This window comes from Suncus etruscus, chromosome 13 (genome assembly GCF_024139225.1).
Source record: "Suncus etruscus isolate mSunEtr1 chromosome 13, mSunEtr1.pri.cur, whole genome shotgun sequence".
In the NCBI taxonomy this organism is placed as follows: Eukaryota; Metazoa; Chordata; class Mammalia; order Eulipotyphla; family Soricidae; genus Suncus; species Suncus etruscus.
This window is the reverse complement of record NC_064860.1, coordinates 39,723,056-39,748,447: the sequence shown is the minus strand read 5'-3', so window position 1 is coordinate 39,748,447 and position 25,392 is coordinate 39,723,056. Positions and strand designations below refer to the sequence as shown.

At 39.4% G+C, this 25,392-nt stretch overlaps 1 protein-coding gene across 1 annotated transcript in view; it reads right to left on the bottom strand.

Annotated features, from left to right (window-relative positions):
- Window positions 1–6,980, bottom strand: part of CCDC80 (coiled-coil domain containing 80) — a 30,941-nt gene extending 23,961 nt beyond the window's left edge. Inside the window, exons 1-2 of the mRNA XM_049785847.1 lie at window positions 6,901–6,980; window positions 4,607–6,489 (exon numbers count right to left, since the gene is read on the bottom strand). Of these exons, the coding sequence (XP_049641804.1) occupies window positions 4,607–6,478 (1,872 nt within the window). The 5' untranslated portion in view covers window positions 6,479–6,489; window positions 6,901–6,980. The remainder of the gene's footprint in view (window positions 1–4,606; window positions 6,490–6,900) is intronic.
- Between the last annotated feature and the right edge of the window lie 18,412 nt (window positions 6,981–25,392).

Genomic DNA, 25,392 nt, shown 5'->3' with positions numbered 1-25,392 from the left:
ACATGTTAGCTATAATCTTAAGACAATTCTCAACTCCTTAAGACACTTCTCAGCTCCTTAAACCTTCTGATTATTCATCTGTAAAATCATGGAACTGTGAAAATTAAAATACAAGCCTCAGTAAAAGAGTAGATCTTGCAGGAAGAGTTCCTTTCTATTGATACACTGAAGGCCTGAAAATTAGAAGATGGAAGTTTCCTTCTGGCTTAAGAATAAACACCTAGTTCCATCTCCAGCTACTGACCTGCTGAAGGTCTTTTCAATGTCATTGATTCAATCACAAGTTATATACCATTGTTGCATTGTTTCTCTAAGTTATTAGCTAAGTAGTGATTATGTCAAGAATAATATAAATAAATGGAAACTACTAGAGGTTTAAGATAAATTGTTCTTGGGTATCAAATTACTGGAAAACTGGAAAGATGAGCTGAAAGATCTACATTGATTCTTGCAAACAAATCTCATCCAGTTTGAGCATAGTGGGTTAGGTTGAGGCCCATTTGGAGGTATATGTTATCAGTTAAACTTGAACAGCGTGGAGCATACTAAGCTTTAATGAATGCTAATTGAATCACTGGACTTCCTGGATAACATCAGTTCACAGTGAACAGGAAAAAGTGAGTGGAAAAAAAGATAAATGGTACCAACAAGTTCTTTCACCCAATAATATTAGTCTACACTGTGACTAGAGAAGCATTCTTTTCTTGCCTTCTTTTGATAACGTATCAGGTTAGGTTTCATTGTCTTTTTGATTTCATTCTTATTTTAGACATAATTAGACCTTCAGAAAACACATTTATTTCTCCTATGATCACGACAGGTAGAATTGCAAGACTGAAACACTTTCTGTTGGTACTTTTGAATAACAAATCTGCTTCTCTCATTGGCGCTAAAGAACAACACTGCCATGAGCAGTTCCAGCTGGTTTCTGTTTAAACTCCATGACATCAGCAGAAACTGTCATTGAAGTTTCATTTGTTTGAAATTTATGATCAGAGACACTCTTAAAAGCTGAAAAGACTCAGCTGGGTTCTCAAATCCCTGACTAAGGTAGTTGGGAGTGAAAATGAAAGGCATGACTAATACATGCTTGATACATGATGAAAACCTCTTTTGATTCAAAAATTAGGGGCAAGAAAAGAGTTGCCAAATGGGTATATAATTATAATCCTGACATTTTAATCAGGATTGTCTCTTCCACCTACCCCCAATCCCTGCTAAAACCTGACTATGAGGAACATTCTGCCTGCCCTGTTGGCTGAAAGGCCAGAGTTGGGTGGCATGTTATAGCAGCCTGGACAAAATCCCAGGCACTCAGGAGAGTCACAGAGCCTACCACTGATGCATTCCCTCCCACAACCCCAAGACAGCAATTTGCAGTTTGCAAATGTTCTTTCATCAATATTAAGTACCAGTCAGAATTCTATTCTAAAATCAGAGGTTCTCTTAGTTCAGACTAGACATTACCTCTTTAAATTAATTTACTTTGGGAATAATAAGCAGCTGTTAAGTCAAACAAACATTCTATTCTCTGATAACCAAATACAAGTAGAAGCATAAAAATATTTATATCATAAAATATACACATACACATGTATACATGAAGCTATAAAATCAAACAATACTTAAATTTATTCTAATACATAGATTCATACTGGGTTAAACTAGTAAGACAATTTTGAGACTGCCCACCTGTGATAAGCCCCAGAAGGGATTTTGCTCTAAAAAAATATAAACCCCAAATGTTGGGGCCATAGATATATAGTATAGCATACAGGGCCTTTGTTTTGCATGTGTCAGACCTGGATTCAAATCCAGCATCTCATATGGTCCCTGGGTCACCCAGGAATGATTCCAGATTGCAGAACTAGGAATAGCCCCTGAGCTCTGCTGGGTCAAGTCCCAAACAAACAAACAAACAAACCCAAATATACAGTCTTTTTGATATCTCTAAAAATAACTGCACATAACATTATCTTGCCTGGATAATTATGGAAAACTAGAGCAATCTAAGGAAACTAAAATTTCCTCTGAAAAATGCTTTGAGAGCAGAGTGCCTAAAGGTTTTGGGGGGAAAGGGAATGCAGGATGTGGAGTCACTCTTTGCCCTCACTAGATTAAAATCTATCTTCAATGGCATGTCACTTCCATTCATTAAAAGATCTGAAAGTTTTATTCCTACATCATACTATCCAACATTAATTTACAGCTCTTTTTCTATGAAGAAGTTTTATTATACACCCTTTTATTTTCTTTATACCCTACTTAGCTATATGCAATAAAAAGAAAGTATTAAATCGCTAGGAGAAGTCTTGGAAAGGCACTGAGAGAAAGCTAAGAGACTGGAAGAGAAGGAATAATTAAAGCTATTTCTACATTTAAGAACCAGAAAGTTTCAGGGCCAGAGAGATAGCATGACATTAAGGCATTTGTCTTTCATGCAGGAGGTCATTGGTTTGAATCCCGGCAGCCCATATGGTCCTCCGAGCCTCCCAGGAGCAATTTCTGAGCATGAAGTCAGGAGTAACCCTTGAGTGCTGCTGGGTGTTACTCAAAAAAACAAAAAACCAAAAAAAAAAAAAAAAAAAAAAAGAAAAAAAAAAGAACCAGAAAGTTCCATCAGGCTGGAGCATATGCTTTGCATTCTGAAGATATAAATTCAATCTCTGGCACCACATGGTCCCCTGAGCACTGAGTTGGGAGTATCAGCAGTTTCATGTGATCCAAACTCATACTTCCATTGTTTTCCATCAGGCAAAAAAAATGTTGGACATATCTTCATTTATTATGAGTCTTTTCCAAAAGCTTTCTTTGGGTTTGAATAGTTCTGTTATTATTCTTAGGGTAATGAAAATTATGACCCCCAAAAGTAAAACTATATTATGGATCTATGATTTATAGCATTAGAAAGACAAATAAAACAGAAGTAATGGAGCCGTAGTAATAACACAGCAGTAGCATGCTTGTCTTGCATGCAGCTGACCTGAAACGAACCTGGGTTAGAGCCCCGCTATCCAATATGGTCCCCAGAGCCTGCCAGGAGCAATTTCTGAGCAAAGAGCCAGGAGTAAACCCTGAGCACTGCTGGGTGAGCTCCAAAAACAAAATATACAAAAAACAGAAGTAAGGATACTGTTTTCCTTCCATACACATGCTCACACTCATGTTCATGTACCCAACATCCTTCAGACATCACACCAAACATACTACATATAAACCACAAATACCAATCACAAACTCAGACCATAACCTCCCACCATACCACACACAGAGCACATAAACTACACACCCATACTAAAACCCATATTTTACACATGCAGTACACCACAACCACCCACATTCATACTCATTACCACCTTCACATATCTACCACATCTATAGCATACACATCACATATAAATACCACATATATCAATACATCAATATAACACACATATAAACTCATTTTAAGGAGGCTCAGGAGAATCTGACAGCTTAATTCCAAATTCAGATTGATCTCTTTAGGGTATTAGAAATGAAAACAACTAGCCTAGCTCCCTACAGTTGGCTTTTATATTGGCATTTGGGTAGTGACAGTGGAGACAGCCTTTAAGGGAAAACTCTGTCAGCTTACTTACAAGTATTTGTGAAAAACATAAAAGTCACTTCACACACACACACACACACACACACACACACACACACACACGCACAGTACCACTCAGGTCATCTCCCTTGCAATTATTGACATAGACAGACTGAATTCAGAAGCAAAAAGGTACCTTGCTATTTGCCCAAACATAACACTTCAAGTTCCTATACTCATGCAGAGACAAACCCTTTTTCTAAATCGTAAATGGAATTGGTGCATGCTATTTCAGGAACTCCTTCATTCTCTTTCATTCATTTTTTTTTTTTATTGGTCTTTGGGTCACACCCGGCAGCGCTCAGGGGTTACTCCTGGCTCTATGCTCAGAAATGGCTTCTGGCAGGCTCGGGGGCTGGGGGAGGAATGCTGGAATTTGAACAACCGTCCTTCTGCATGCAAGGCAACCGCCTTACCTCCCATGTTATCTCTCCAGCACCTCTCTTTCATTCTTTGCATTTTATAAAAAAGGCCAGAATTCAGATAAAACCCTGGAAAAGAGGAGTAAGGAATGGATCTGGAAGAAGCTGACTTCTGACATCAGAGGTGCCTCCTTGGCAAGGACCCTTAGTTATTATCTCGAACTCTCCGAGTCATGAGTTTGTGTGGAATGTGTTCATAAAGTGTCTCAGTCAGAGGACCGCTGGTCTAACTGCCCTTTTCTCTCAAACTCCTTTTTTTTTCTTTTTGGGCCACACCCGGTGACGCTCAGGGATTACTCCAGGCTATGTGCTTAGGAATCACTCCTGGCTTGGGGGACTATATGGGACTCCGGGGGATGGAACCAGGGTCCTTCTAGGTTAGTGGGTGCAAGGCAAACTCCCTACTGCTTGCGCCACCGCTCTGGCCCCTCTCTCAAGCTCTTGATACAGTATAGAGTACAGCTTGCCATGCTAATAATACTATTATAGAAAAATAACAACCCCTTCCGACTACCTACCTCCTGCCCCCAGCCACAACAACACTTAGAAATTTACTTACTAAGAGTCTTCTTTTGCCTTCAAAGACTCCCAGCAGGTCAGTCACCGACTTCCTAGGACTCTGTGTGAAGTGTCTGGTGGTAGGTTTTAAATAGCCATCCTGCTCTGTTTTGTCTGCCTTTTTCTTCTTGCTCTTTTCTTTCTCCTGCTTGTTCTTTTTCTCAGTCTTGTCCTTCTTCACTGGCTTCTCACTCTTGAGCAACTTGTCTGCTTTCTCATTCTTTACCTTTTTCTTCTTCTCCTTCTCCGGTTTCTCAAGCTTTTCATGCTTTTTAGTTTCCTTTGCTTTCTGAGGGGGGACATTCCCCACCTGCAGCACCTCTTCCAGTTGAGAGGCGGTTGGCCGACTGAGGTCATACTTATCTTCATACTCATTACTGAGAATTTTGTCTTGGGCCTTCTTTTTGGGTGGCTTCGTCTTTGCTGGCTTGTGACGCCCTGGAGTAGTAGGGTCACGCCTGTCAGTGCGGTTGTCCTTGAAGCGGCCAGTGCCACCTTGGGTGCTTTGCTCTGAGACAGTCGTCGTGGCAGGGGCGGTCGTGAAGCTCTCCAAGCTGGTGGCCTTGCCTGGCCGCCGGGTGGTCTGTGGCCTCTCCCTGTGTTGCTCCTTCCTGGTGGGAGGGTAGAGATTCTCTGAGACCATGGACCCTCTAACAGTGGTCACTTCATTGGTGGCTGGGGCCCTGTGGCTATCTAAGGAAGGGTTCACCCGGGCTGTCCAGGGCCTTTGAGTGGTCGGAATGGCCGTGCTGGTAGCCGTGGGTCTTGCAGCTACAGTGGTGCGAGTGGCTGTTGTGACTGGAACAGGTGGCAACGTGGTGACTCTGGGCATAGGGGGTGATGGGGGAGAACCAGCAGTGGTGGTGACAGGCTTTCTCCAGATCTTGGGCCTACTATTGTCCCGGGTTGGGAGGACTTGTACTCGCCTTGAATCTTCTTTCCTCTTCTCACCGCTCTGGCCCGGCTTCCCAGCGCCTGCATTGTAGTTGTTGTCCTCCTCTGCCACCACCTGGCCCTCCAGCCCAGAGGCCTTGCATTTCTGCACAAAACCCTTCTGGCGGATCTTCTCTATCTTGCGGATGGGGCCCTGGTCGATGAGCTCGTATATGGCTTCCAGCCTGACAGGATATGGGTAACGTTCCTCTACCTGCAAGGTCTTCTTCAATAGCACCATGCCGAACTTGCCTTTCTCCAGCTTCAGGAAGCTCATGAGCTTGGGGACAAGGCTGGGGTCCAGAGGTTGCTCCAGGATGCTGCCTTCGCTGGTGATCCTTCGCACCTTACCTCCCTCCTCGCCTGCCTGGTGGAACAGCACCAGCTGCTGGATGTGCCTTTCAGCCAGTTCACAATAGACATCGTCCTTCAGGAGGCTCATCATCAGGCGGTAGTAGCCATCAGAGGCGTGTGGGGCTGAGATGACCCATACGCGATTCTTCCCTGCAAAGCTGGCCAGGATGTTGGGCGAGCTGGAGCCCGAGGGGAAGCGCAAAGTTCTGGTCCTAGCTAACGAGCCCTCATCTCGGACCATCTCTCGCCTTGGGTTGCCGGCTGTGGGTCTTTGCCCAGCTCTCTTCAGGGCCCCCTGGATAGCCAGTGTGGCTGGCATCGCTGTTGTCTGGCCTAGCCTCATTACGGGCAGGCTCCTTTTGGGAAGAGGTTGCAGATTTGCTTCTTCCACAGTGGTTCTGCCCATTCCCCGAGACCTCCCCGTGTGCCTCAGAAACCGAACTGGCCTACTGTTGACTGCGGGAAGGAGAGGTGCTCTGCGGCTTCCTTGTCTCCCCTGCTTTGTGGTCTGGGAGTGGGATTCTGAGCTGCATACCAGCCACATTGCCAACAGCATGGTCAAACTGGGTCCCATTCTCGGTGTCATTGTGCAGTCCACTTGGGGAGACAGCAGGTCCAAAGACAGAAAGGGAATGGGGGAGGGATGGAGGGGAGAAAGAAAATAATTTAATTGCAAACAGAGTTGGGCTTTTTTTTCTCTCTCTCTTGGACAAGGAGGGGCGTGTTTTTTTTTTAAAATGGGTGGGGGACAATCTGAATGGAAAACAGGATGAAATCCTGTTGCTTTGAAGCAAGTTTAGGATTTTGTCAATTCTCTCCCAAGACAGCTATATTAAATATGCTTACCCTATTTCAGGCATATTTTAAGGAGCTCCCTGAAACTTCAGAGAGAATGTACATGGAGCATATAAATTATGACAGCATTCACTTTTCATTTCTTCAAGCAAGCAACAAAGAAACAGACACACCACACATACAGACACAAGATAGAAAAAGTTACACACTTACATGGTGGCTCATGGAGATGGAACGCAGAATTTCAAAGCAATCTGAAGTGTGTCCCAAGACAGTTTCCTAGATTCAACACTTTCCTCTTTCTCTGCTTAAGGCTAAGAGATACAAAGGGGGAGGGGGATAAACTGCGGCTCCAGTTCCCAAAGCAACACCCCAGACCCACAGCCTGTCTTGACCTTAGCTCTCAGCTGCTTTCTTCTTTTCTTCCCGGCTGTGACTTTTTACGTTCTTGACAAGTAAGAAGAGGTGAAAGGAGCTGTCTTTTGAAATCTTTGCATCTCCATTTGTCCGGAGCCTCTGCTGGGTCTTCTTAAGTCTGTGGGTGTCAATCCCTGTGTCAACTCAAGATGTTCCTTAAGTGGAACACCAGTTATTTCAGAATTTCGCTCTTTCTCTTTTGAGAGTTCCAAGATCCTTCTTATCTCTCTTTCCCCTACAGTCTGGCTCAGTCCCTTTGTCTCAGGAGTAAAAACACTGAGATTAATATGTTTTCCAGGCTGAGGGAAAACACAGGAATGTGATGTTGAAAAGGACTTTTTTTTTCTTTTCCTGGGTTTCTCTTCTCCCTTTATTTCTTCCTACCTATTTATTTTATTTTATTTTGCTTCCCCCTTCTTTTTCCTCCTTTTTCTTCTTGCCTGGATTCAGTCCCAGAAATGCCAGGACAACTTTAGTTTTGATCCAAACCAAATTCAAACAACAGCAGCCACTGGAAATCAAGGAAACTTCACTAAGAATTTAACAGATCAGCAAAAGACCGCCTCCTTCTCATTTCAGCACTTTGGGAGAGAGCTGGTAGGGTAGAGAGGGTGAGGGCTGTTCTTTGGGGTGGGGAGAGTCTTGAAACATTACACATCATCATAAATCACTTTAGAATAGGATGGCTGCAGACTTAACCCCTTCAGTACCAAAACATGAAGAGACTTTATTTTCCAAAAGGCACTTTAGAAAGAAAAAATCCTCAGATTTAGATTTCTGCATCTTTGTTTTCCTAGAGACAGATACTTTTTGGGGTCGGGATGCTTGAGTCTGCATAACTCTTAATAGTGCGTATTTAATTGTGCAGTGCATACATTTTATCTCATTGTCCTTGCTTCATGCATTCAGTTTGAGGATGGAAAAGTCCATGGAAAACATGACTGGGTTGTTTTTATTTTATGCTAATTAGGGATCAAATTACCATGTCCTTGTTCTTAGTTTCTCCTTGGCATAGAAAGAAGCTGGTAAAAGGTTAGAAATGCAGGCAATGGCCACTGTTCCCCTGTGAGTCTGGTTGTCTGCCTTTATATTAGAGAAATGACATTTTTGATCTAGAGTTCTTAGTTCTGACTAAAGATGGTTGTCATGACTTTCCTCACAGGACATATGTGTGTATGTGCATGCATGCATGTGTGTATGTGTGTTTTGTGTTTCAGAGGCTTCGGGTGGCTAGAGGGTTTTTAGTAGTTCTTAGAAATAAATGTCCATAGCAGGTTCCAATGGAGAGAAGTATACAGCTGCATGGTCTAACTCTTGGACATGTCACAGAAATTCAGCTTTCATTGGGGGAGGGAAGATACCTCAGATTATACAGATATTTTTTCCAGTATTACCAAAAGTATTCAGTTGTATTAATTGTCAAGAATAAGAGTGATTCTTGTGAGCCTTTCAGAAGGCTCCTTGCAAACTAGGTTGAGCTAATAGTTACCCTCACCGGATAAAACCTGGTTCCTTGTTTCTACCCCTTGATCAACCACATCTTTAGACTAGTCATTTGCTTTTCTTTGACATAAGCACCTCACTCTGAATTGAAGATTTGTAGGGGTTTGAGTGTAGGGCTCTCTGTGTAGGGCTTGGATTCCCAGAAGGAGAACCTTGCCATCCTGCCCTCTAGACCTTGAGTGATGTAATAAAGATGGGCTTCAGATAGTGATTCTTTGTCCACCAGAATCAGAGTTTTTTTTCTCATTCATGGGCTTCACCTATTAAGTTAATCAAATGTTTTGTACTAAATTAGACAGTCCTGAATAATTTGAAGTCCTTTCACACTTCATACTATTCTTTATCTGTTTTTTCTTTTCCTTTTGATTTGTCTTCACCCCTATAAAAACAACTACCATCTATTGATCATTTTATATGAGTTTCTGAGCTAGACATTTTAGTATTTTTTTTGTCTGAACCTTCACAACACCCCTAGAAGATAATGAAGATAATCCCTATTTTAATGGAGATTTACACTGAGTTTAAATAAATTCCCTATTTTCACACAATGGCAATTGGTCTTCTGATATTTGAACATAGGTTTAGAAAAAAGGTAGAACATGGGATTCTGTCTCTTACATTTCTTCCCACAGAACTTTTCTTTGTTACCTTTTTCTCTTTCTCTTTATATTTTGTTTTCCATATTAATGGAAGACTTTCATTTATTCGCTAAACCCTGAGACCTTTCTAGAATAATAATGTAGCAGCATTTTTTTTACCCTTTCTTAACAGACCCTAAAAGCCTTAGATTCCTTTTTGTGCGTATCTTACCAACTTCCCAGTTATGTATCCACCATGTGGTACTAGTAAAGTTTAAATGCAGCTTCTTTGGGGACTTGGAGTTGATGCAGGGGAAAAAGCAGCCCACCACTCTTTCTTTCTCTCTTTTGTTTTTTTTCCAAAAGGTAGAAAATTTTATTGGAAAGTCCTTCTGGGGGACTTTCTAACCTATGACTTTTGGCCAGTAGATGGCATGCTAAACGCACACATGAAAGGATCCATTCTCTCTCCGCCTCAAACTGCTAAGGGTGGAAACACCCTAGACACCATCTCAATGTGGGGTCTCTCATGCTTACTCAAGCTTTTTAACCTCAGTGTCTAGAGACTTTTCTGGAGCTCAGAAACCGCCCTTCCCCACCCCAACCCCTGGAAATTCATACCCCAGGAGAGAATATAGTAAGTAGGCAAGTTAGCTTCTGCTCTTTTTTAGAGAAGCTCATAATAATCTATGGTTTGTAATGATTCTCAGTTTCTAGTCCAAGATTAAAGAGCTCTGTATTGAGAAAGATCCTCTCTTTATTCTTCTTTTATTTTCTAGCTACTTTAACCTTAGAAACATTAACCAATAAGGTTAACCAATAACATTAAACAAAAAATATCAATAACTAAGTAGTTGATTCCTTACACAGAGTAACACTTGATAGATGTTACTAAACTGGATTAAAAACACTGTTCTATTGTCTGAAAAAATAATTTGTTTAAGAGGGATTTGTTAAGAGGAGCAAAATGATGGAAAAAATTACAAGTTTTTCATATGTAGTCTTGGAAGGAAACCATTTCTTGTTGGGTGATAACTAGTTTCTCCCAGGATTGGAGGAAACAACTATTTATTTTGCACCTCTGCAACATTTATTTATTTTACACTTTTGTAACAAAGACTAATGACATGTATAGTAGTGTCTTAGTAGTAATGTCCTAGATTCTACTTCCAGCTTTTCCATTTCATTAGAGATACCTCATTCAAGAATAGAGATTATATTTTATGCTCTTCAGAATAAAATAGAACTTTCATTTTGTCTCAGTGTTTTGACAAGCTAAAGAAATAATAGCAAGTTCAAGAAGAAAGTCAGTAAGTAAATACTGCAGAATACCCTCACAGCACAAACTGGTTCTAAGTAAGGAGAACCCTTTTAAAGAATTTCCTTAAAATTGTTCCTATAAGGTTGCATACTTAATTTAAAGTTTAAGAATATATATGTATATATACACATATATACTTTAAAATAAAAATTCACTGATAGGATGGTACTCAAAACTTTCAAGAAGTAGACTTATCAGTCTTCTTCCTTATTTACTTATTTAAAATTATTCTTAAGTTTCTTAGAAAATCTTGAAAACATTTTCCCCTAGGTGGAAATTTGTTTTGGTTGTTTTGAAAGATCTTGTATTAGCAGATGTTAACTATATGAATGACTTAATGATATATTTTAAATATTTAACATTAGTTATTTACTATTGTTTGGTTTTGGGGGTATACCCAGTGGTGCTCAGGGTTTACTCCTGGTTTTGTGCTTAGGACTTACTCCTGGTGGGACTCAGGGGATTATATGGGTGCTGGGGATTGCACCTGGGTCAGCTGTATGCAAGATTCATGAAAGATATCCATTACACTTTTTCTCTGCCATCACACTCAATGATTTAAAGTTCACAATTAATTGGTTGCCACTCATTGTAGGAGGTATAAATGCATAGGAATATCATATCAACTTGCTACTTAAAGGGTTAGTTCTAGGTTGGGAAGAAATGGATAATACTGAGCACACAATCTTTTTTTTTTAATTTATTTAAACACCTTAATTACATACATGATTGTGTTTGGGTTTCAGTCATGTAAAGAACACCACCCATCACCAGTGCAACATTCCCATCACCAATGTCCCAAGTCTCCCTCCTCCCCACCCGACCCCCGCCTGTACTCTAGACAGGCTCTCCATTTTCCTCATACATTCTCGTTATTAGGACAGTTCAAAATGTAGTTATTTCCCTAACTAAACTCATCACTATTTGTGGTGAGCTTCCTGAGGTGAGCTGGAACTTCCAGCTCTTTTCTCTTTTGTGTTTGAAAATTATTATTACAAGGGTGTCTTTCATTTTTCTTAAAACCCATAGATGAGTGAGACCATTCTGCGTTTTTCTCTCTCTCTCTCTGACTTATTTCACTCAGCATAATAGATTCCGTGTACATCCATGTATAGGAAAATTTCATGACTTCATCTCTCCTGACAGCTGCATAATATTCCATTGTGTATATGTACCACAGTTTCTTTAGCCATTCGTCTGTTGAAGGGCATCTTGGTTGTTTCCAGAGTCTTGCTATGGTAAATAGTGCTGCAATGAATATAGGTGTAAGGAAGGGGTTTTTGTATTGTATTTTTGTGTTCCTAGGGTATATTCCTAGGAGTGGTATAGCTGGATCGTATGGGAGCTCGATTTCCATTTTTTGGAGGAATCTCCATATCGCTTTCCATAAAGGTTGAACTAGACGGCATTCCCACCAGCAGTGGATAAGAGTTTCTTTCTCTCCACATCCCCGCCAACACTGTTTATTCTCATTCTTTGTGATGTGTGCCATTCTCTGGGGTGTGAGGTGGTATCTCATCGTTGTTTTGATTTGCATCACCCTGATGATTAGTGATGTGGAACATTTTTTTCATGTGTCTTTTGTCCATGTGTATTTCTTCTTTGTCAAAGTGTCTGTTCATTTCTTCTCCCCATTTTTTTGATGGGGTTAGATGTTTTTTTCTTGTAAAGTTCTGTCAGTGCCTTGTATATTTTGGAGATTAGCCCCTTATCTGATGGGTATTGGGTGAATAGTTTCTCCCACTCAGTGGGGGGCTCTTGTATCCTGGGCACTATTTCCTTTGAGGTGCAGAAGCTTCTCAGCTTAATATATTCCCATCTGTTAATCTCTGCTTTCACTTGCTTGGAGAGTGCAGTTTCCTCCTTGAAGATGCCTGTAATGTCCTGGAGTGTTTTGCCTATGTAGTGTTCTATATATCTTATGGTTTGGGGGATGATATCGAGGTCTTTAATCCATTTGGATTTTACCTTCGTACATGATGTTAGCTGGGGGTCTAAGTTCAATTTTTTGCAAGTGGCTATCCAATTGTGCCAACACCACTTGTTGAAGAGGCTTTCCCTGCTCCATTTAGGATTTTCTGCTCCTTTATCAAAAATTAGGTGATTGTATGTCTGGGGAACATTTTCTGAGTATTCAAGCCTATTACACTGATCTGAGGACCTGTCCTTATCCCAGTACCATGCTGTTTTGATAACTATTGCTTTGCAGTACAGTTTAAAGTTGGGGAAAGTAATTCCTCCCATATTCTTTTCCCCAATGATTGCTTTAGCTATTCAAGGGTGTTTATTGTTCCAAATGAATTTCAAAAGTATCTGATCCACTTCTTTGAAGAATGTCATGGGTATCTTTAGAGGGATGGCATTAAATCTGTATAATGCCTTGGGGAGTATTGCCATTTTGATGATGTTAATCCTGCCAATCCATGAGCAGGGTATGCGTTTCCATTTCCGTGTGTCCTCTTTTATTTCTTGAAGCAGAGTTTTATAGTTTTCCTTGTATAGGTCCTTCACATATTTAGTCAAGTTGATTCCAAGATATTTGAGTTTGTGTGGCACTATTGTGAATGGAGTTATTTTCTTAATGTCCATTTCATCCTTATTACTATTGGTGTATAGAAAGGCCATTGATTTTTGTGTGTTAATTTTGTAGCCTGCCACCTTACTATATGAGTCTATTGTTTCTAGAAGCTTTTTGATAGAGTCTTTAGGGTTTTCTAAGTAGAGTATCATGTCATCTGCAAACAGTGAGAGCTTGACTTCTTCCTTTCCTATCTGGATTCCCTTGATATCCTTTTCTTGCCTAATCACTATAGCAAGTACTTCCAGTGCTATGTTGAATAGGAGTGGTGAGAGAGGACAGCCTTGTCTTGTGCTAGAATTTAGAGGGAAGGCTTTTAGTTTTTCTCCATTGAGAATAATATTTGCCACTGGCTTGTGGTAGATGGCCTTCACTATATTGAGAAAGGTTCCCTCCATTCCCATCTTGCTGAGAGTTTTGATCAAGAATGGGTGTTGGACCTTATCAAATGCTTTCTCTGCATCTATTGATATGATCATGTGGTTTTTATTTTTCTTGTTATTGATGTTGTGTATTATGTTGATAGATTTACGGATGTTAAACCAGCCTTGCATTCCTGGGATGAATCCTACTTGATCGTAGTGGATGATCTTCTTAACAAGGCATTGAATCCTATTTGCCAGGATTTTGTTGAGGATCTTTGCATCTGCATTCATCAGCGATATTGGTCTGTAATTTTCTTTTTTTGTAGCATCTCTGTCTGGTTTAGGTATCAAGGTGATGTTGGCTTCATAAAAGCTATTTGGAAGTGTTTCTGTTTGTTCAATTTCATGAAAGAGTCTTGCCAAGATTGGCAGTAGTTCCTCTTGGAAAGTTTGATAGAATTCATTAGTGAATCCATCTGGACCTGGGCTTTTGTTTTTCGGCAGACATTTGATTACTGTTTTAACTTCATCAATGGTGATGGGGGTGTTTAGATATGCTACATCCTCTTCCTTCAACCGTGGAAGATTATAAGAATCCAAGAATTTATCCATTTCTTCCAGGTTCTCATTTTTAGTGGTGTAGAGTTTTTCAAAGTAGTTTCTGATTACCCTATGAATCTCTGTCATATCAGTAGTGATCTCTCCTTTTTCATTCCTGATACGAGTCATCAAGTTTCTCTCTCTCTCTCTCTTTCTTTGTTAGGTTTGCCAGTGGTCTATCAATCTTGTTTATTTTTTCAAAGAACCAACTTCTGCTTTTGTTGATCTTTCGGATTGTTTTTTGGGTTTCCACTTCGTTGATTTCTGCTCTCAGCTTTGTTATTTCCTTCTGTCTCCCTATTTTTGGGTCTTTTTGTTGAGCATTTTCTAGTTCTATTTGCTGTGTCATTAAGCTACTCAGGTAAGCTCCTTCTTCCTTCTTGATGTGTGCTTGCAAAGCTATAAATTTTCCTCTCAGTACTGCTTTTGCTGTGTCCCATAAGTTCTGATAGTTTGTGTCTTTATTGTCATTTGTTTCCAGGAACCCTTTATTTCCTCCTTGATTTCATCTCGGACCCACTGGTTATTGAGCATGAGGCTGTTTAACTTCCAGGTGTTAAAGTGTTTCTTCTGGGCCCAGAGAGATAGCACAGCGGTGTTTGCCTTGCAAGCAGCCGATCCAGGACCAAAGATGGTTGGTTCGAATCCCGGTGTCCCATATGGTCCCCCTTGCCTGCCAGGAGCTATTTCTGAGCAGACAGCCAGGAGTCACCCCTGAGCACCGCCGGGTGTGGCCCCAAAACAAAAACAAAAACAAAACAAAAACAAAAAAAGTGTTTCTTCTGAGTCCCTTTGGAGTTCATAAATAATTTCAGAGCCTTGTGGTCAGCGAAGGTAGTCTGCAAAATTTCTATCCTCTTGATCTTATGGAGGTATGTTTTATGTGCCAGCATGTAGTCTATCCTGGAGAATGTCCCATGTACATTGGAGAAGAATGTGTATCCAGGTTTCTGGGGATGGAGTGTCCTATATATATACACTCGGCCTCTTTCTTCCATTTCTCTCCTCAGGTCTAGTATATTCTTGTTGGCTTTCAGTCTGGTTAACCTATCCAGTGTTGAGAAAGCCGTGTTAAGGTCCCCCACAATTATTGTGTTGTTGTTGATATTATTTTTCAGATTTGTCAAAGTTGTATTAAATATTTTGCTGGCCCCTCATTCGGTGCATATATGTTTAGGAGAGTGAATTCTTCCTGCTCTACGTACCCCTTGATTAATATAAAATGTCCGTCTTTGTCCCTTACAACTTTCCTGAGTATAAAGTTTGCATTATCTGATATTAGTATGGCCACTCCAGCTTTTTTATGGGTGTTGTTTGCTTGGATAATTTTTCTCCAGCCTTTTATTTTGAGTCTATGTTTGTTCTGACTATTCAGGTGCGTTTCTTGTAGGCAGCAGAAGGTTGGATTGAGTTTTTTGATCCATTTAGCCACTCTGTGTCTCTTGACTGGTGCATTTAGTCCATTGACGTTGAGAGAAAGAATTGTCCTGGGATTTAACGCCATCTTTATTTCAAAATTTGGTGTGTCTTTTGGGTAGTCTTGTCTTAGATTAGGTCTTTCAGTTTTTTCTCTTAAGACTGGTTTTGTGTCTGTGAAGTTTCTGAGCTGTTTTTTGTCTGTGAAACCATGTATTCTTCCGTCAAACCGGAAAGTGAGTTTTGCTGGGTATAGTATTCTGGGTGAAGCATTCATTTCATTCAGTCTTGTCACAATATCCCACCACTGCTTTCTGGCATTGAGTATTTCTGGTGACAGGTTTGTTGTAAATCTCAGGGAAGCTTGCTTGAACGTGATTTCCCCTTTTGATCTTGCTGTTTTCAGAATTCTGTCTCTATCTGTGGGATTTGTCATTGTGACTAGGATGTGTCTTGGCGTGGTTTTTCTGGGGTCTCTTTTGGTTGGTACTCTTCGGGCATGCAGGATTTGATCACATATATTCTTTAGCTCTGGAAGTTTCTCTTTAATGATGTTCTTGACCGTTGATTCTTCCTGGAAATTTTCTTCCTGGGTCTCTGGGACTCCAATGATTCTTAAGTTGTTTCTGTTGATCTTATCATAGACTTCTATTTTCATCTGTTCCCATTCTTTGACTAAGTTTTCCATTGTCTGCTCATTTGCTTTAAGTTTTTTGTCCAATCTCTCCTGCTGTATGGAATTGTTATGTATCTCATCTTCCACAGCACCAAGTCTATTCTCAGCTTCTGATACCCTGTCCCAGAGCGTATCCATTTTGTCATTCACTTTGTTTACTGACTTTTTCAGGCCTGTTAGTTGACATGTTATTTCAGTTTGGAGTTTTGTGATTTCTGTCTTCATATTTTCTTGGTTCTTATTAGTGTTCTGTTCAACTCGATCCATGGTTTCTTGGAGTTCTTTGAGCATCTTCCATATTGCTAGTCTAAAGTCCTTATCTGAGAGGTTGATTAGTTGCTTGGTCATTATCTGGTCCTCAGAATTGTCATCTTCATTCTCTATGTCTGATGCTGGCCTGCGTTGTTTCCCCATTGTCACACTTGTATTGTGGGTTTTTCTACGTGTTGTGGTGGTATTCATTGTCTATATGATGCAGGCAGCACACTCTTCTGGCTCCTCCCTTTCTGGATGGGCTGACTTGCCTCTAAGGGAGGGGAGTCCTCCGTGGATGAAGCCTCACACTGGGTCAAATCTTAGGCCCGAGTATGCAACAGAGAAGACAGTCCGGAGAGAAATGTTTGCTTCTATGATATAGCGCCGTTCTTAGCGTGATTTTTCCTTCTTGTTGCAATGGTGTTCTTTCCTTAGAAAGAGTGCACAGCCGCATAGCGAAGCGGAGCTGCCGTGCTCTGCTGGAGCCTCTTTTTGCCCCACTCACAAGAGTTTCACGCAAGAGGACAGTAGACAGACATATACAGGTCACACTCACAGTTTTTCACAGTTGGGCCCCACTGGGCCGGTGTACTTTCGTGGATTTTCCCCGCCTGGTGTCACACACAGGGAGCCGGCTTTTGCAAAGTCTTGCCGGTTTTCATGCTCTGTAGTTCCTCCCAGAGCTGGTGGTAGTTTCTTGAGCACAAAATCTTAACTGTTGACAATTAAATATACACAAAAGTTTTATATCAATCAAGTTTTATGGGGAAAATTCAGTTATGCTGCTTTATAGTCCCTTACCCATAGCTAAAAGGAGTGGCCCACAATTTCTTTTCTTTCCTTTCACCCTTTGCTCAATGTTTGTCAAAATTGTGAATTTTGTACTAGGCTGGAGAGAACTAGGCATTGTCTTTCACTTAGAAGCTTATAGCCCATGGGAAGACATTATTATTTGGGGGTTGGGGTGGGTCTCACTGGCGGGGCTCAGGAGTTACTCCTGTCAATGTGCTTAGAAATTACTCCTGGGAGAAGTATGGGGTTAGGGGACACCCCATGCCGGATGGCATTCTCCCTAGCTTGGGGAGTGCTGGGAGGCTTGGCAGGCCTCCAGCCGTTTCCCTAACCCCCCACTCACTCCAGGCCTTCCCAGGTTGCCGGCCAGGTGGATTCTATCGTGGTCCTCAGGCTTTCCCCCTTTCTCTCCCCACACTAAGTGGGGGACACATGGGGTGGATGGCGGGCCGATGCAGCACTGGTGTATGTCGGGACATTATGTCGTGACATTCACTGGTATATATATATTTTTTTCTCATTGGTCTCCATTTAAAAAACGTATGGGGGCTAGCGCCCCCGCATGTACTATATATATTTAAAATAAAAATGGGAGGATTGATTCTCAGTTTGGGAAGAGACCAGTTCGGGTGGGGGTACCATATATTTTCAAAATAAAAATGAGAGGATGTACTCACAGGCTGGGAAGAGGCCAGTACTCTTTTCCTACTTATTTACTCTCAGCGGTCTCTTGACCTCTTCCTTCATTCTTTGTGTAACTGTGGTTGCTACCATACTAGGTTTCTGATTAGTTCCCATGAACGGTGACAATTGAGTCTACTGTCTTAAGTTAGATTGTTTATTTTCCCCACTTTTTATCTTTTCTCCTCTTTGTAAACTGTTCAATAAGGTATTTTGGTGAAAGAGTCCCTCTCTTTCTTTTGTTATTTGTTTTTTGTTATTTGTTAAATAAGGAAGTTTGTAGAAGTGTTCTTCCATTTAACGTTTATATAAGAATCAAGTCAATTGGATTGTCAGACTTGTTCTAGCATCCCCATAGGCACCAATCTCGCTGTGAACTGTTGAATAAGGAATTTTGGTGAAAGAGTCCCTCAGTTTAATGCTTATGTTTAAACCAGGTCACAGGGATTGTTGGACTTGTTCTTGCGGCCCCCTTATGCACTGATAACGCCATGTGGCATTATTACTTGTTTGCATAGGCACATTAAAATGGAAAATGCTATACATACAAATAAGTTCTTATCTAATAGAGATAGGAACACACAAATCTTGTGGTGCAATGGAACCTTACAAACCCTGAACATTGACATGATGACCTGGCACAGGCCTCAGAGGTTTGGGTATTTTCCAGTCACCCTTGAACCAGGGAAGCCGTCCATGAAACATCCAACGTTGTTTATGACATCACCTGGAAGCAATCCTTTACTAGGGAAGACCCTACTGCTGCTCTGACATCGATTTACTCAAAATAGTCTTCCCTTAACACTGAGAAGACTTAAACAACAACAACAATGACCTGCGTACTCGACAGGGCTTTCTGCATTGCCCGTTAATTGCGAGTTGAAATTAGACGCCGCTCCACACCATCCTGACTTCAATGTAGGATATACAGATTCCTGGACCTTCAATACAGAAACATGAAATCAGCAACAGAGACTGTGAAAAATATAACTGTATGGGCACAACAGACAATGACCGGGATTCGACAAAGTAGTTTGCCTGGAGCCTAGAAATGGTCTTATGTCAGGAAACTTTAGGGGTAGGGTCTCCGTGTACTTAGGCCAAAGTTTTTTCTTTCCATGACCCCCATACTTTGGTGGGCCCATGCAAACTATAATTGCCACACTAACATTGTTTTTACAGCACTCCTTTGACTCCAAATCTTTAAGAAAGCACTAGTAAAAATATCTGGAACTGCAAAAAAAAAAAAAAAAAAAAAAGGTTTACATTAGTGTTAACATATATGCTTTTCGTTATACTAGCATTCTGGGGGATAAAGGAGGGAGATAAGGGATATATGCTTGGGAATAGGGATGAAGAGAGGACAACTCTGCTGGTGGAAAAGCCCTCATTTATTGTCACTGTGTACCTTAAATATCACTGTGTAAGATTTGCCATTATATAATCTAATAAATATCTATCATTTAAATAAAAAATGGGGAAAAAAAGAAATTACTCCTGGAAGCTTGGGGGATCATATGGGATTCTGGGGATCAAACTTGGGTCGGTCTTGGGTTGGCTGTGTACAAGGCAAATGCCCTGCCTTCTGAGACACACGATTTTTAATTATACATTGAATTTTACATTACAAGAATAATTTGGTGATAGTGTTTATAGCAAATATGCATGGAGTTCAAGTCAGAGACTCTGTGGTTCTTAAGACAGGATTGACTCAGAAAGAGGTTGTCCATAGCAACTACTGTGCTTGGTATGTTGTAGAGTCCACTAGAGATATTAGTCCACTACAAATATCCAAGAAACTCTTTCTGGTACCATGTGCTATATAAGTCTGGCAATACTTGCATCCTCATTTTCTCAGTCCTGATCTTGACTCTATCTCCCACTAAAATGTCTTGTATTTAATTTTCTGTTTCTCTGTATTGACCTATCACTTTATGTTTTGATCACATTATATAAAAAGAGAATTAAATGAATAAAGGACAATTTATTTATTGAGGCAAATATTTACCGAATGTCAGGCATTATTTAGTCACTAGAATATGTCAATGACTATTCTCTAACTGCTTGGAGTGGGTAGTCCAGTGATAGAAAATAGGCAATAAGACTATAGTATAAATAAATATATATACCAAATGCCTATATATGCTAGACATGCTTTGAAAGTTTTTTTAAGGAGAGAGGGTACACATGACCATATGAATCAATACAAAGCATTTGACAAGATCCAACACCTATTCCTGATTAAAATAAGATAGGGGTGGAAGATAGTAACTTCTTCAAGATAGTAAGTTATCTATAAAAAGCCCACAGCCAGTAGTGTTTTTGTTTGTTTGTATTTGTTTAGTTGGTTGGTTGGTTTGGGAAGAACACCAACAGTGATCAATGATTACTCTTAATTCTGTGTTCAGAAATTACTCTTGGCAGGCTCAGATGATCATATTAAATACTGGGAATCGAACCTCAGCTGTGTGCAAGACAAATGCCCTACCTACTGTTTTATTACTCTAGCCCTTGTTTATAATTTGTTTTGGTTTGTTTTGGGGCTCCACCCAATGGTACTCAGGAGTCACTCCTGCTTCTACACTCAGAAATTATTCCTAGTAGTCTTAGGGGACCATACGGGACACTGGGGATCAAATTCAGGTAGGCTGTATGCAAGGCCAACAACCTATCCACTGTGTTATTGCTCCACCTCCCAATATTATTCTTAATGGTAAAAAACTAAAAGCATTCTCACCGAGGCCAGGCACAAGACAAGAATGTCCATTGTCTGCACTCTAATTCAACACAATATTAGAAGTGCTAGCAATAGTAATCAGGCCAGAGAAAAAAATAAAAGGGATCCAAATTTGAAAAGAGGAAATCAAACTGTCTCTATTTGCAGGAGACACGATGATATACATTAAAAATTCTAAGGAGTGCACAAAAACAATAAACCAATATAGAAGAGTGGCTAGCTACATAGTCAATACATAAAAATCTGTTGTATTCCTTTACACAAATAATGACTCAGAGGTGAAAGAGATAAAAGAGTCTATCCCATTTAAAATAGTATTAAAAAGCCATCAAGTACCTAGGAATCAATTTAACAAAAGAGGGGAGAGATCTATATCATGAACATTTCAAAACACTTAAGAAAAATATTGAAGAAGACCTATGGAAATGGGAATTTTTTTCATGCTTATGATTGGAAGTATCAATATTACCAAAATGTGTCTTTTACTTAAACTACTGTATAGATTTAATACAATATCTATCCAAATTCAGCAATATTATTCAAGGACTTAATTATAAAGTTTGTGTGAGTCATAAAATATTCTGAATAGCCAGAACAATACTGAAAAACAAAAACCTAGGAGACATTTTATTATGTAATTTGAAGCTGGACTACAAAGCCATAGTGATCAAAACAGCATGGTATTAAAACAAAGACCGACTTTAGGATCAGTAATTTAGAATAGAATATCCAACAATAAACCCTCAAGAATACAGTCAATTAATTTTTGTGTTTCGTTTTGTTTTGGGCCACACCTGGCAGTGTGGCAGTTACTCCAGGCTCTGTACTCAGAGGTCATCTCTTGTGATACTAGAGGACAATATGGGATGCTGGGTATCTAACGTTGGTCTGTTTCATGCAAGGCAAATGCCGTATCCACTGTGTTGTTGCACCAGCTCTGGTCAACTGATTTTTGACACAGGAGCTAAGAACATGAAATAGAATAATGAGAGCGTTTCAACAAATGGTGTTGGTACAATTCAATTACCTTGTCTAGGTAATTAAAGTTAGATTTAATCTCACACATTACACAATAGTCAACTCAAAGTAGATAAAAGACCTTGAGATCATAACTGAATCTATAAAATACATTAAGGAAAACCTAGGCAGAATGTTCCAATAACTAGACCTCAAAGGATGCTAATGATTAAGGCTACAGAATTAAATCTGAACTAGTGGAATTACATAAACTAAAAAGTTTCTGTATAGCAAAAGGAACACAGGCCAAAACTGAAGCTGAACACATCAGATAAAGGGTTTATATCTAGGATATACAAAGTACTCAGAAAGATTAAGCCCCCCAAATCTAAAACCCCATCAAAAACGGGGAAAGGAAATTAATAGATACCTCCTTGAGGAAGACCAACAGATAACCAACAGACATATGACAAAATGCTCCTCTTCTCTTATCTTTAAGGAAATCCAAATCAAGATGACTGTAATGTGAATCCTTCCCCCAACTTCCTTTTTCCTTAACCTCTTCCTTTGAGATGTAAAAACCTACTTGGATTATAGGACTTTCTCCCATTCTGTTAGATTTGGTTCTGGGGACTACAGAGAGGAGTGCTGGGTTTGGGCTCGGGAGAAAAAGCACATGGCAGCAAGAGGGCATGAGGCAAAAATCAGACTAACTTCCATGAATCTTTAACTTACTGGTTTTATATTATTTCTCCACTGCTACCCTGCTTCATCAGACCCGTCTGTCTAAGGGGTTAGAAACACGGTGCCTGGGGCATCTCTCACTGGCTCTGGGATTATATATATTTTTATTTTACAGATTACAATGATATATTATCTTACACCAGTGAGAATGATACAGATCAAATCTGCTGAAAATAATCTTGACAGGGATGTGGAGAAAAAAACCTCTCATTCACTTCTGGTGCAGGTATTGTCTGTCTAACTCCTATGGAAAACAGTTTGGAGGGTTCTCAGTATTCAGAAGTGAGCTGCCATATGATCCAGCAATTCCACTTTTCGTATCTATTCCCAGGACAGATAAACATTCATTCAAAAGGAGACCACTATGTATTGCATCATTTAGTATAATAGCTAAGATTTGGAACCATCCTAGGTGTCCAACAACATATTAGTGGATCATAAGAATGTGGCACTTATATACAATGGAATATTACATAGCTGGTAAGGAATGATGCAATCATGAAATTTGCTGCAGCATAAGTGGAACTAGAAGATATCATGCTAAGTATGGTAAGCCAGAAGAAAATTAAAATACAAGATGATATCACCTATATGTGGGATTTAGAATAACTGCATGAAGAAATGGGCCTTTTATAGAACACTCTTGGCCCCAGAGTACAGTGAGGAAAAGGAAAGAAATAGAGTAGAGGAGGAGAAAGACAGATGTGAAATAATGGAAAAGAGGTCAAGAGGATTCAGGTATATCGGTAGTGTTAAGAAAAGACAGAACTAAATATTCATATCACAGTGTCAACAAATTAAAATCATGAGATCCAAACTTTAACAACCAAACTTAAAAGGTACCTGCTAAGATGGCAAGTTGGAGCAGATGTGTGTGGGGTTATCAGATGGACTCTGAGAATATTGGTGGAAGAAATTTGACACTAGTTGTAAAATTGATTCTGGCTTGGGGGTTGGGGAGGGAACATAGGAGTACCTAGTGGAGGGAAATTGACATTGGTGGTGGGATTGGCTGGAACATTATGTCTAAAATTCAACTACAAAAAACTGTAAGTCATGCTGATTAATTTCATAAAATTTAAAAAATCACGTTAACTATTTCTCAAACAATAATATTTTGAAATGGAAATTAATCACAAACAGAAATGGGGGGGACAAACATGAACACTTGGAAATAAAACAAACAATAGATAATAAATAAACAAAAACAAATAAGGAATTTCTGAGTTAAACATATGATTATACCACTGAAAAATAGAAACAAACATAGTAAGGGGTAAACAGAACTGGGGAGTTGATCTACAAAATTGAAGTTACCTGGGAAAAAGAGGTGTTGGGAAGGGCCCTTGAGACATCAGTATAAGAAAACAGGCATTCTGGGGGCAGGTGTAATGATAGAAAGTATATGTATGAAAGTATCATTAATACTTTTTTATTGATTTATTGTTTTATTTTTTGATTGATTTTTTATTGATAGTCAATAAAATGAAAATAAATAGACTAAGATAAGGGGCAGAGAGATAGTACAATAGGACAGTGAGTAAGGCTCTTGCCTTACACACAGCTGACCAGTATTTGGTCCCTGTATGCTCCCCTGAACACCATAAGAAGAAACCCTAGCACATAAATGGGTGTGTGATTTGCACCATGGCCTAGTTGGCAGAGATTCACTGATAGGATCTCAGGCCTTCTAAGCACCTTGTTTTAGAGGCCTCCTCATATAACACAGTGAAAAGTAGTAGCAAATAAAGAAATAAGTATATTTAAGATGAACCAATGAGATGTTACTAAGGGGCTATCTTCCTTATAAAAGTAGTTAAATGCTGTATGTAAAGTAATTTTTGGGCTAACTTTAATTTCTTCATCTTTCAAAGTTTGAATTGTGTTTTAGTCATTGTCTGAAATCTCTGGAGTCAAGTATATTAAATAACATAGATATTATATTGTATAATCTGCTGGGGTCAAAATAATGAGTTTCTTGCATGTTTCATTAACTGACTTTGGAGGAAACATGGAAACAATTTAAAAAATGTTTGAGTATGGCTTAGAGTATGCATTACATATTTAAATTAATAATCAGAACATCATTGTAATTAATAGTCCCTCAAGAAGACTGCTTTGAAGTCAGTGTCATTAATTTGAACTCTGCTGTTGTTTAAAAACATTAGCAATAGTTTTTAAATCACATCTCAAAAAGTGCTGCCAAAAGTTATAATATTACTTTAATGTTTTAACCAAAATTTGTTGCAAAATATTCTAGAATAAAGATCAAATATAATGGATCTTCAAAGAGATTTCAGACATAAAAAATAAAATTTATTCTGAATAGGTTAACAGGTAAATTTTCAAATTTTAATAGTGTTTTATTTAAAAACTAAGTGTGGAAAATAAAAGCATGTTATCCCTTTATAAATAATTTATGATGATGGATTTTGGCAGAAGCTTTGGCATTATCTACTGAGAAAATTTAAAGTGAGTAAAAATAAATGTTAGTAAGTAACAGCATCAAAAATCAGAGAAGCAACATAAGTGAAAAATCCTGGTTAAAGAACACTTTTCATGTTTAGAAATTCAGTCACTCAGAAAATATTTACTTTGCTTATAAGAGGACAAGACTATACTTTTGCAGCCAAACAAACTTTCAATTGGAATTTGAGACCTCAGATTACTAGCTGAAGGACACAGCAATCCTTGAACTTTTCCTTCATCTACAAAAATGTGAATGATTATTTATATATAATAAAGTTGATTTTTCTTAAAAGACGATTTCATTGATGTTTTATGGTTCAAATAATTTAAAATGTGCAACTTTTGTAAATAACAGTAAATACCTTCTTATACAAAATGACCCAAAGAAATTAAAGGGTGAGACAGAAGTGTCAATCCTCTATCATGAAAGCAGATGTTGGACAAGTGTATATACTTTCTGTTCCCTATTGACTGTCATTTCAATGTCCCATATTTTCTCTCAGATGATCTTTAGGCCAACACATTCACCCTTTCTGGCTTATTCTCTAAATGACCATCATTATAATCTTCTCCAAATACCAATGTTTTATTTTTGTAAATATCTCAAGAGGGAACA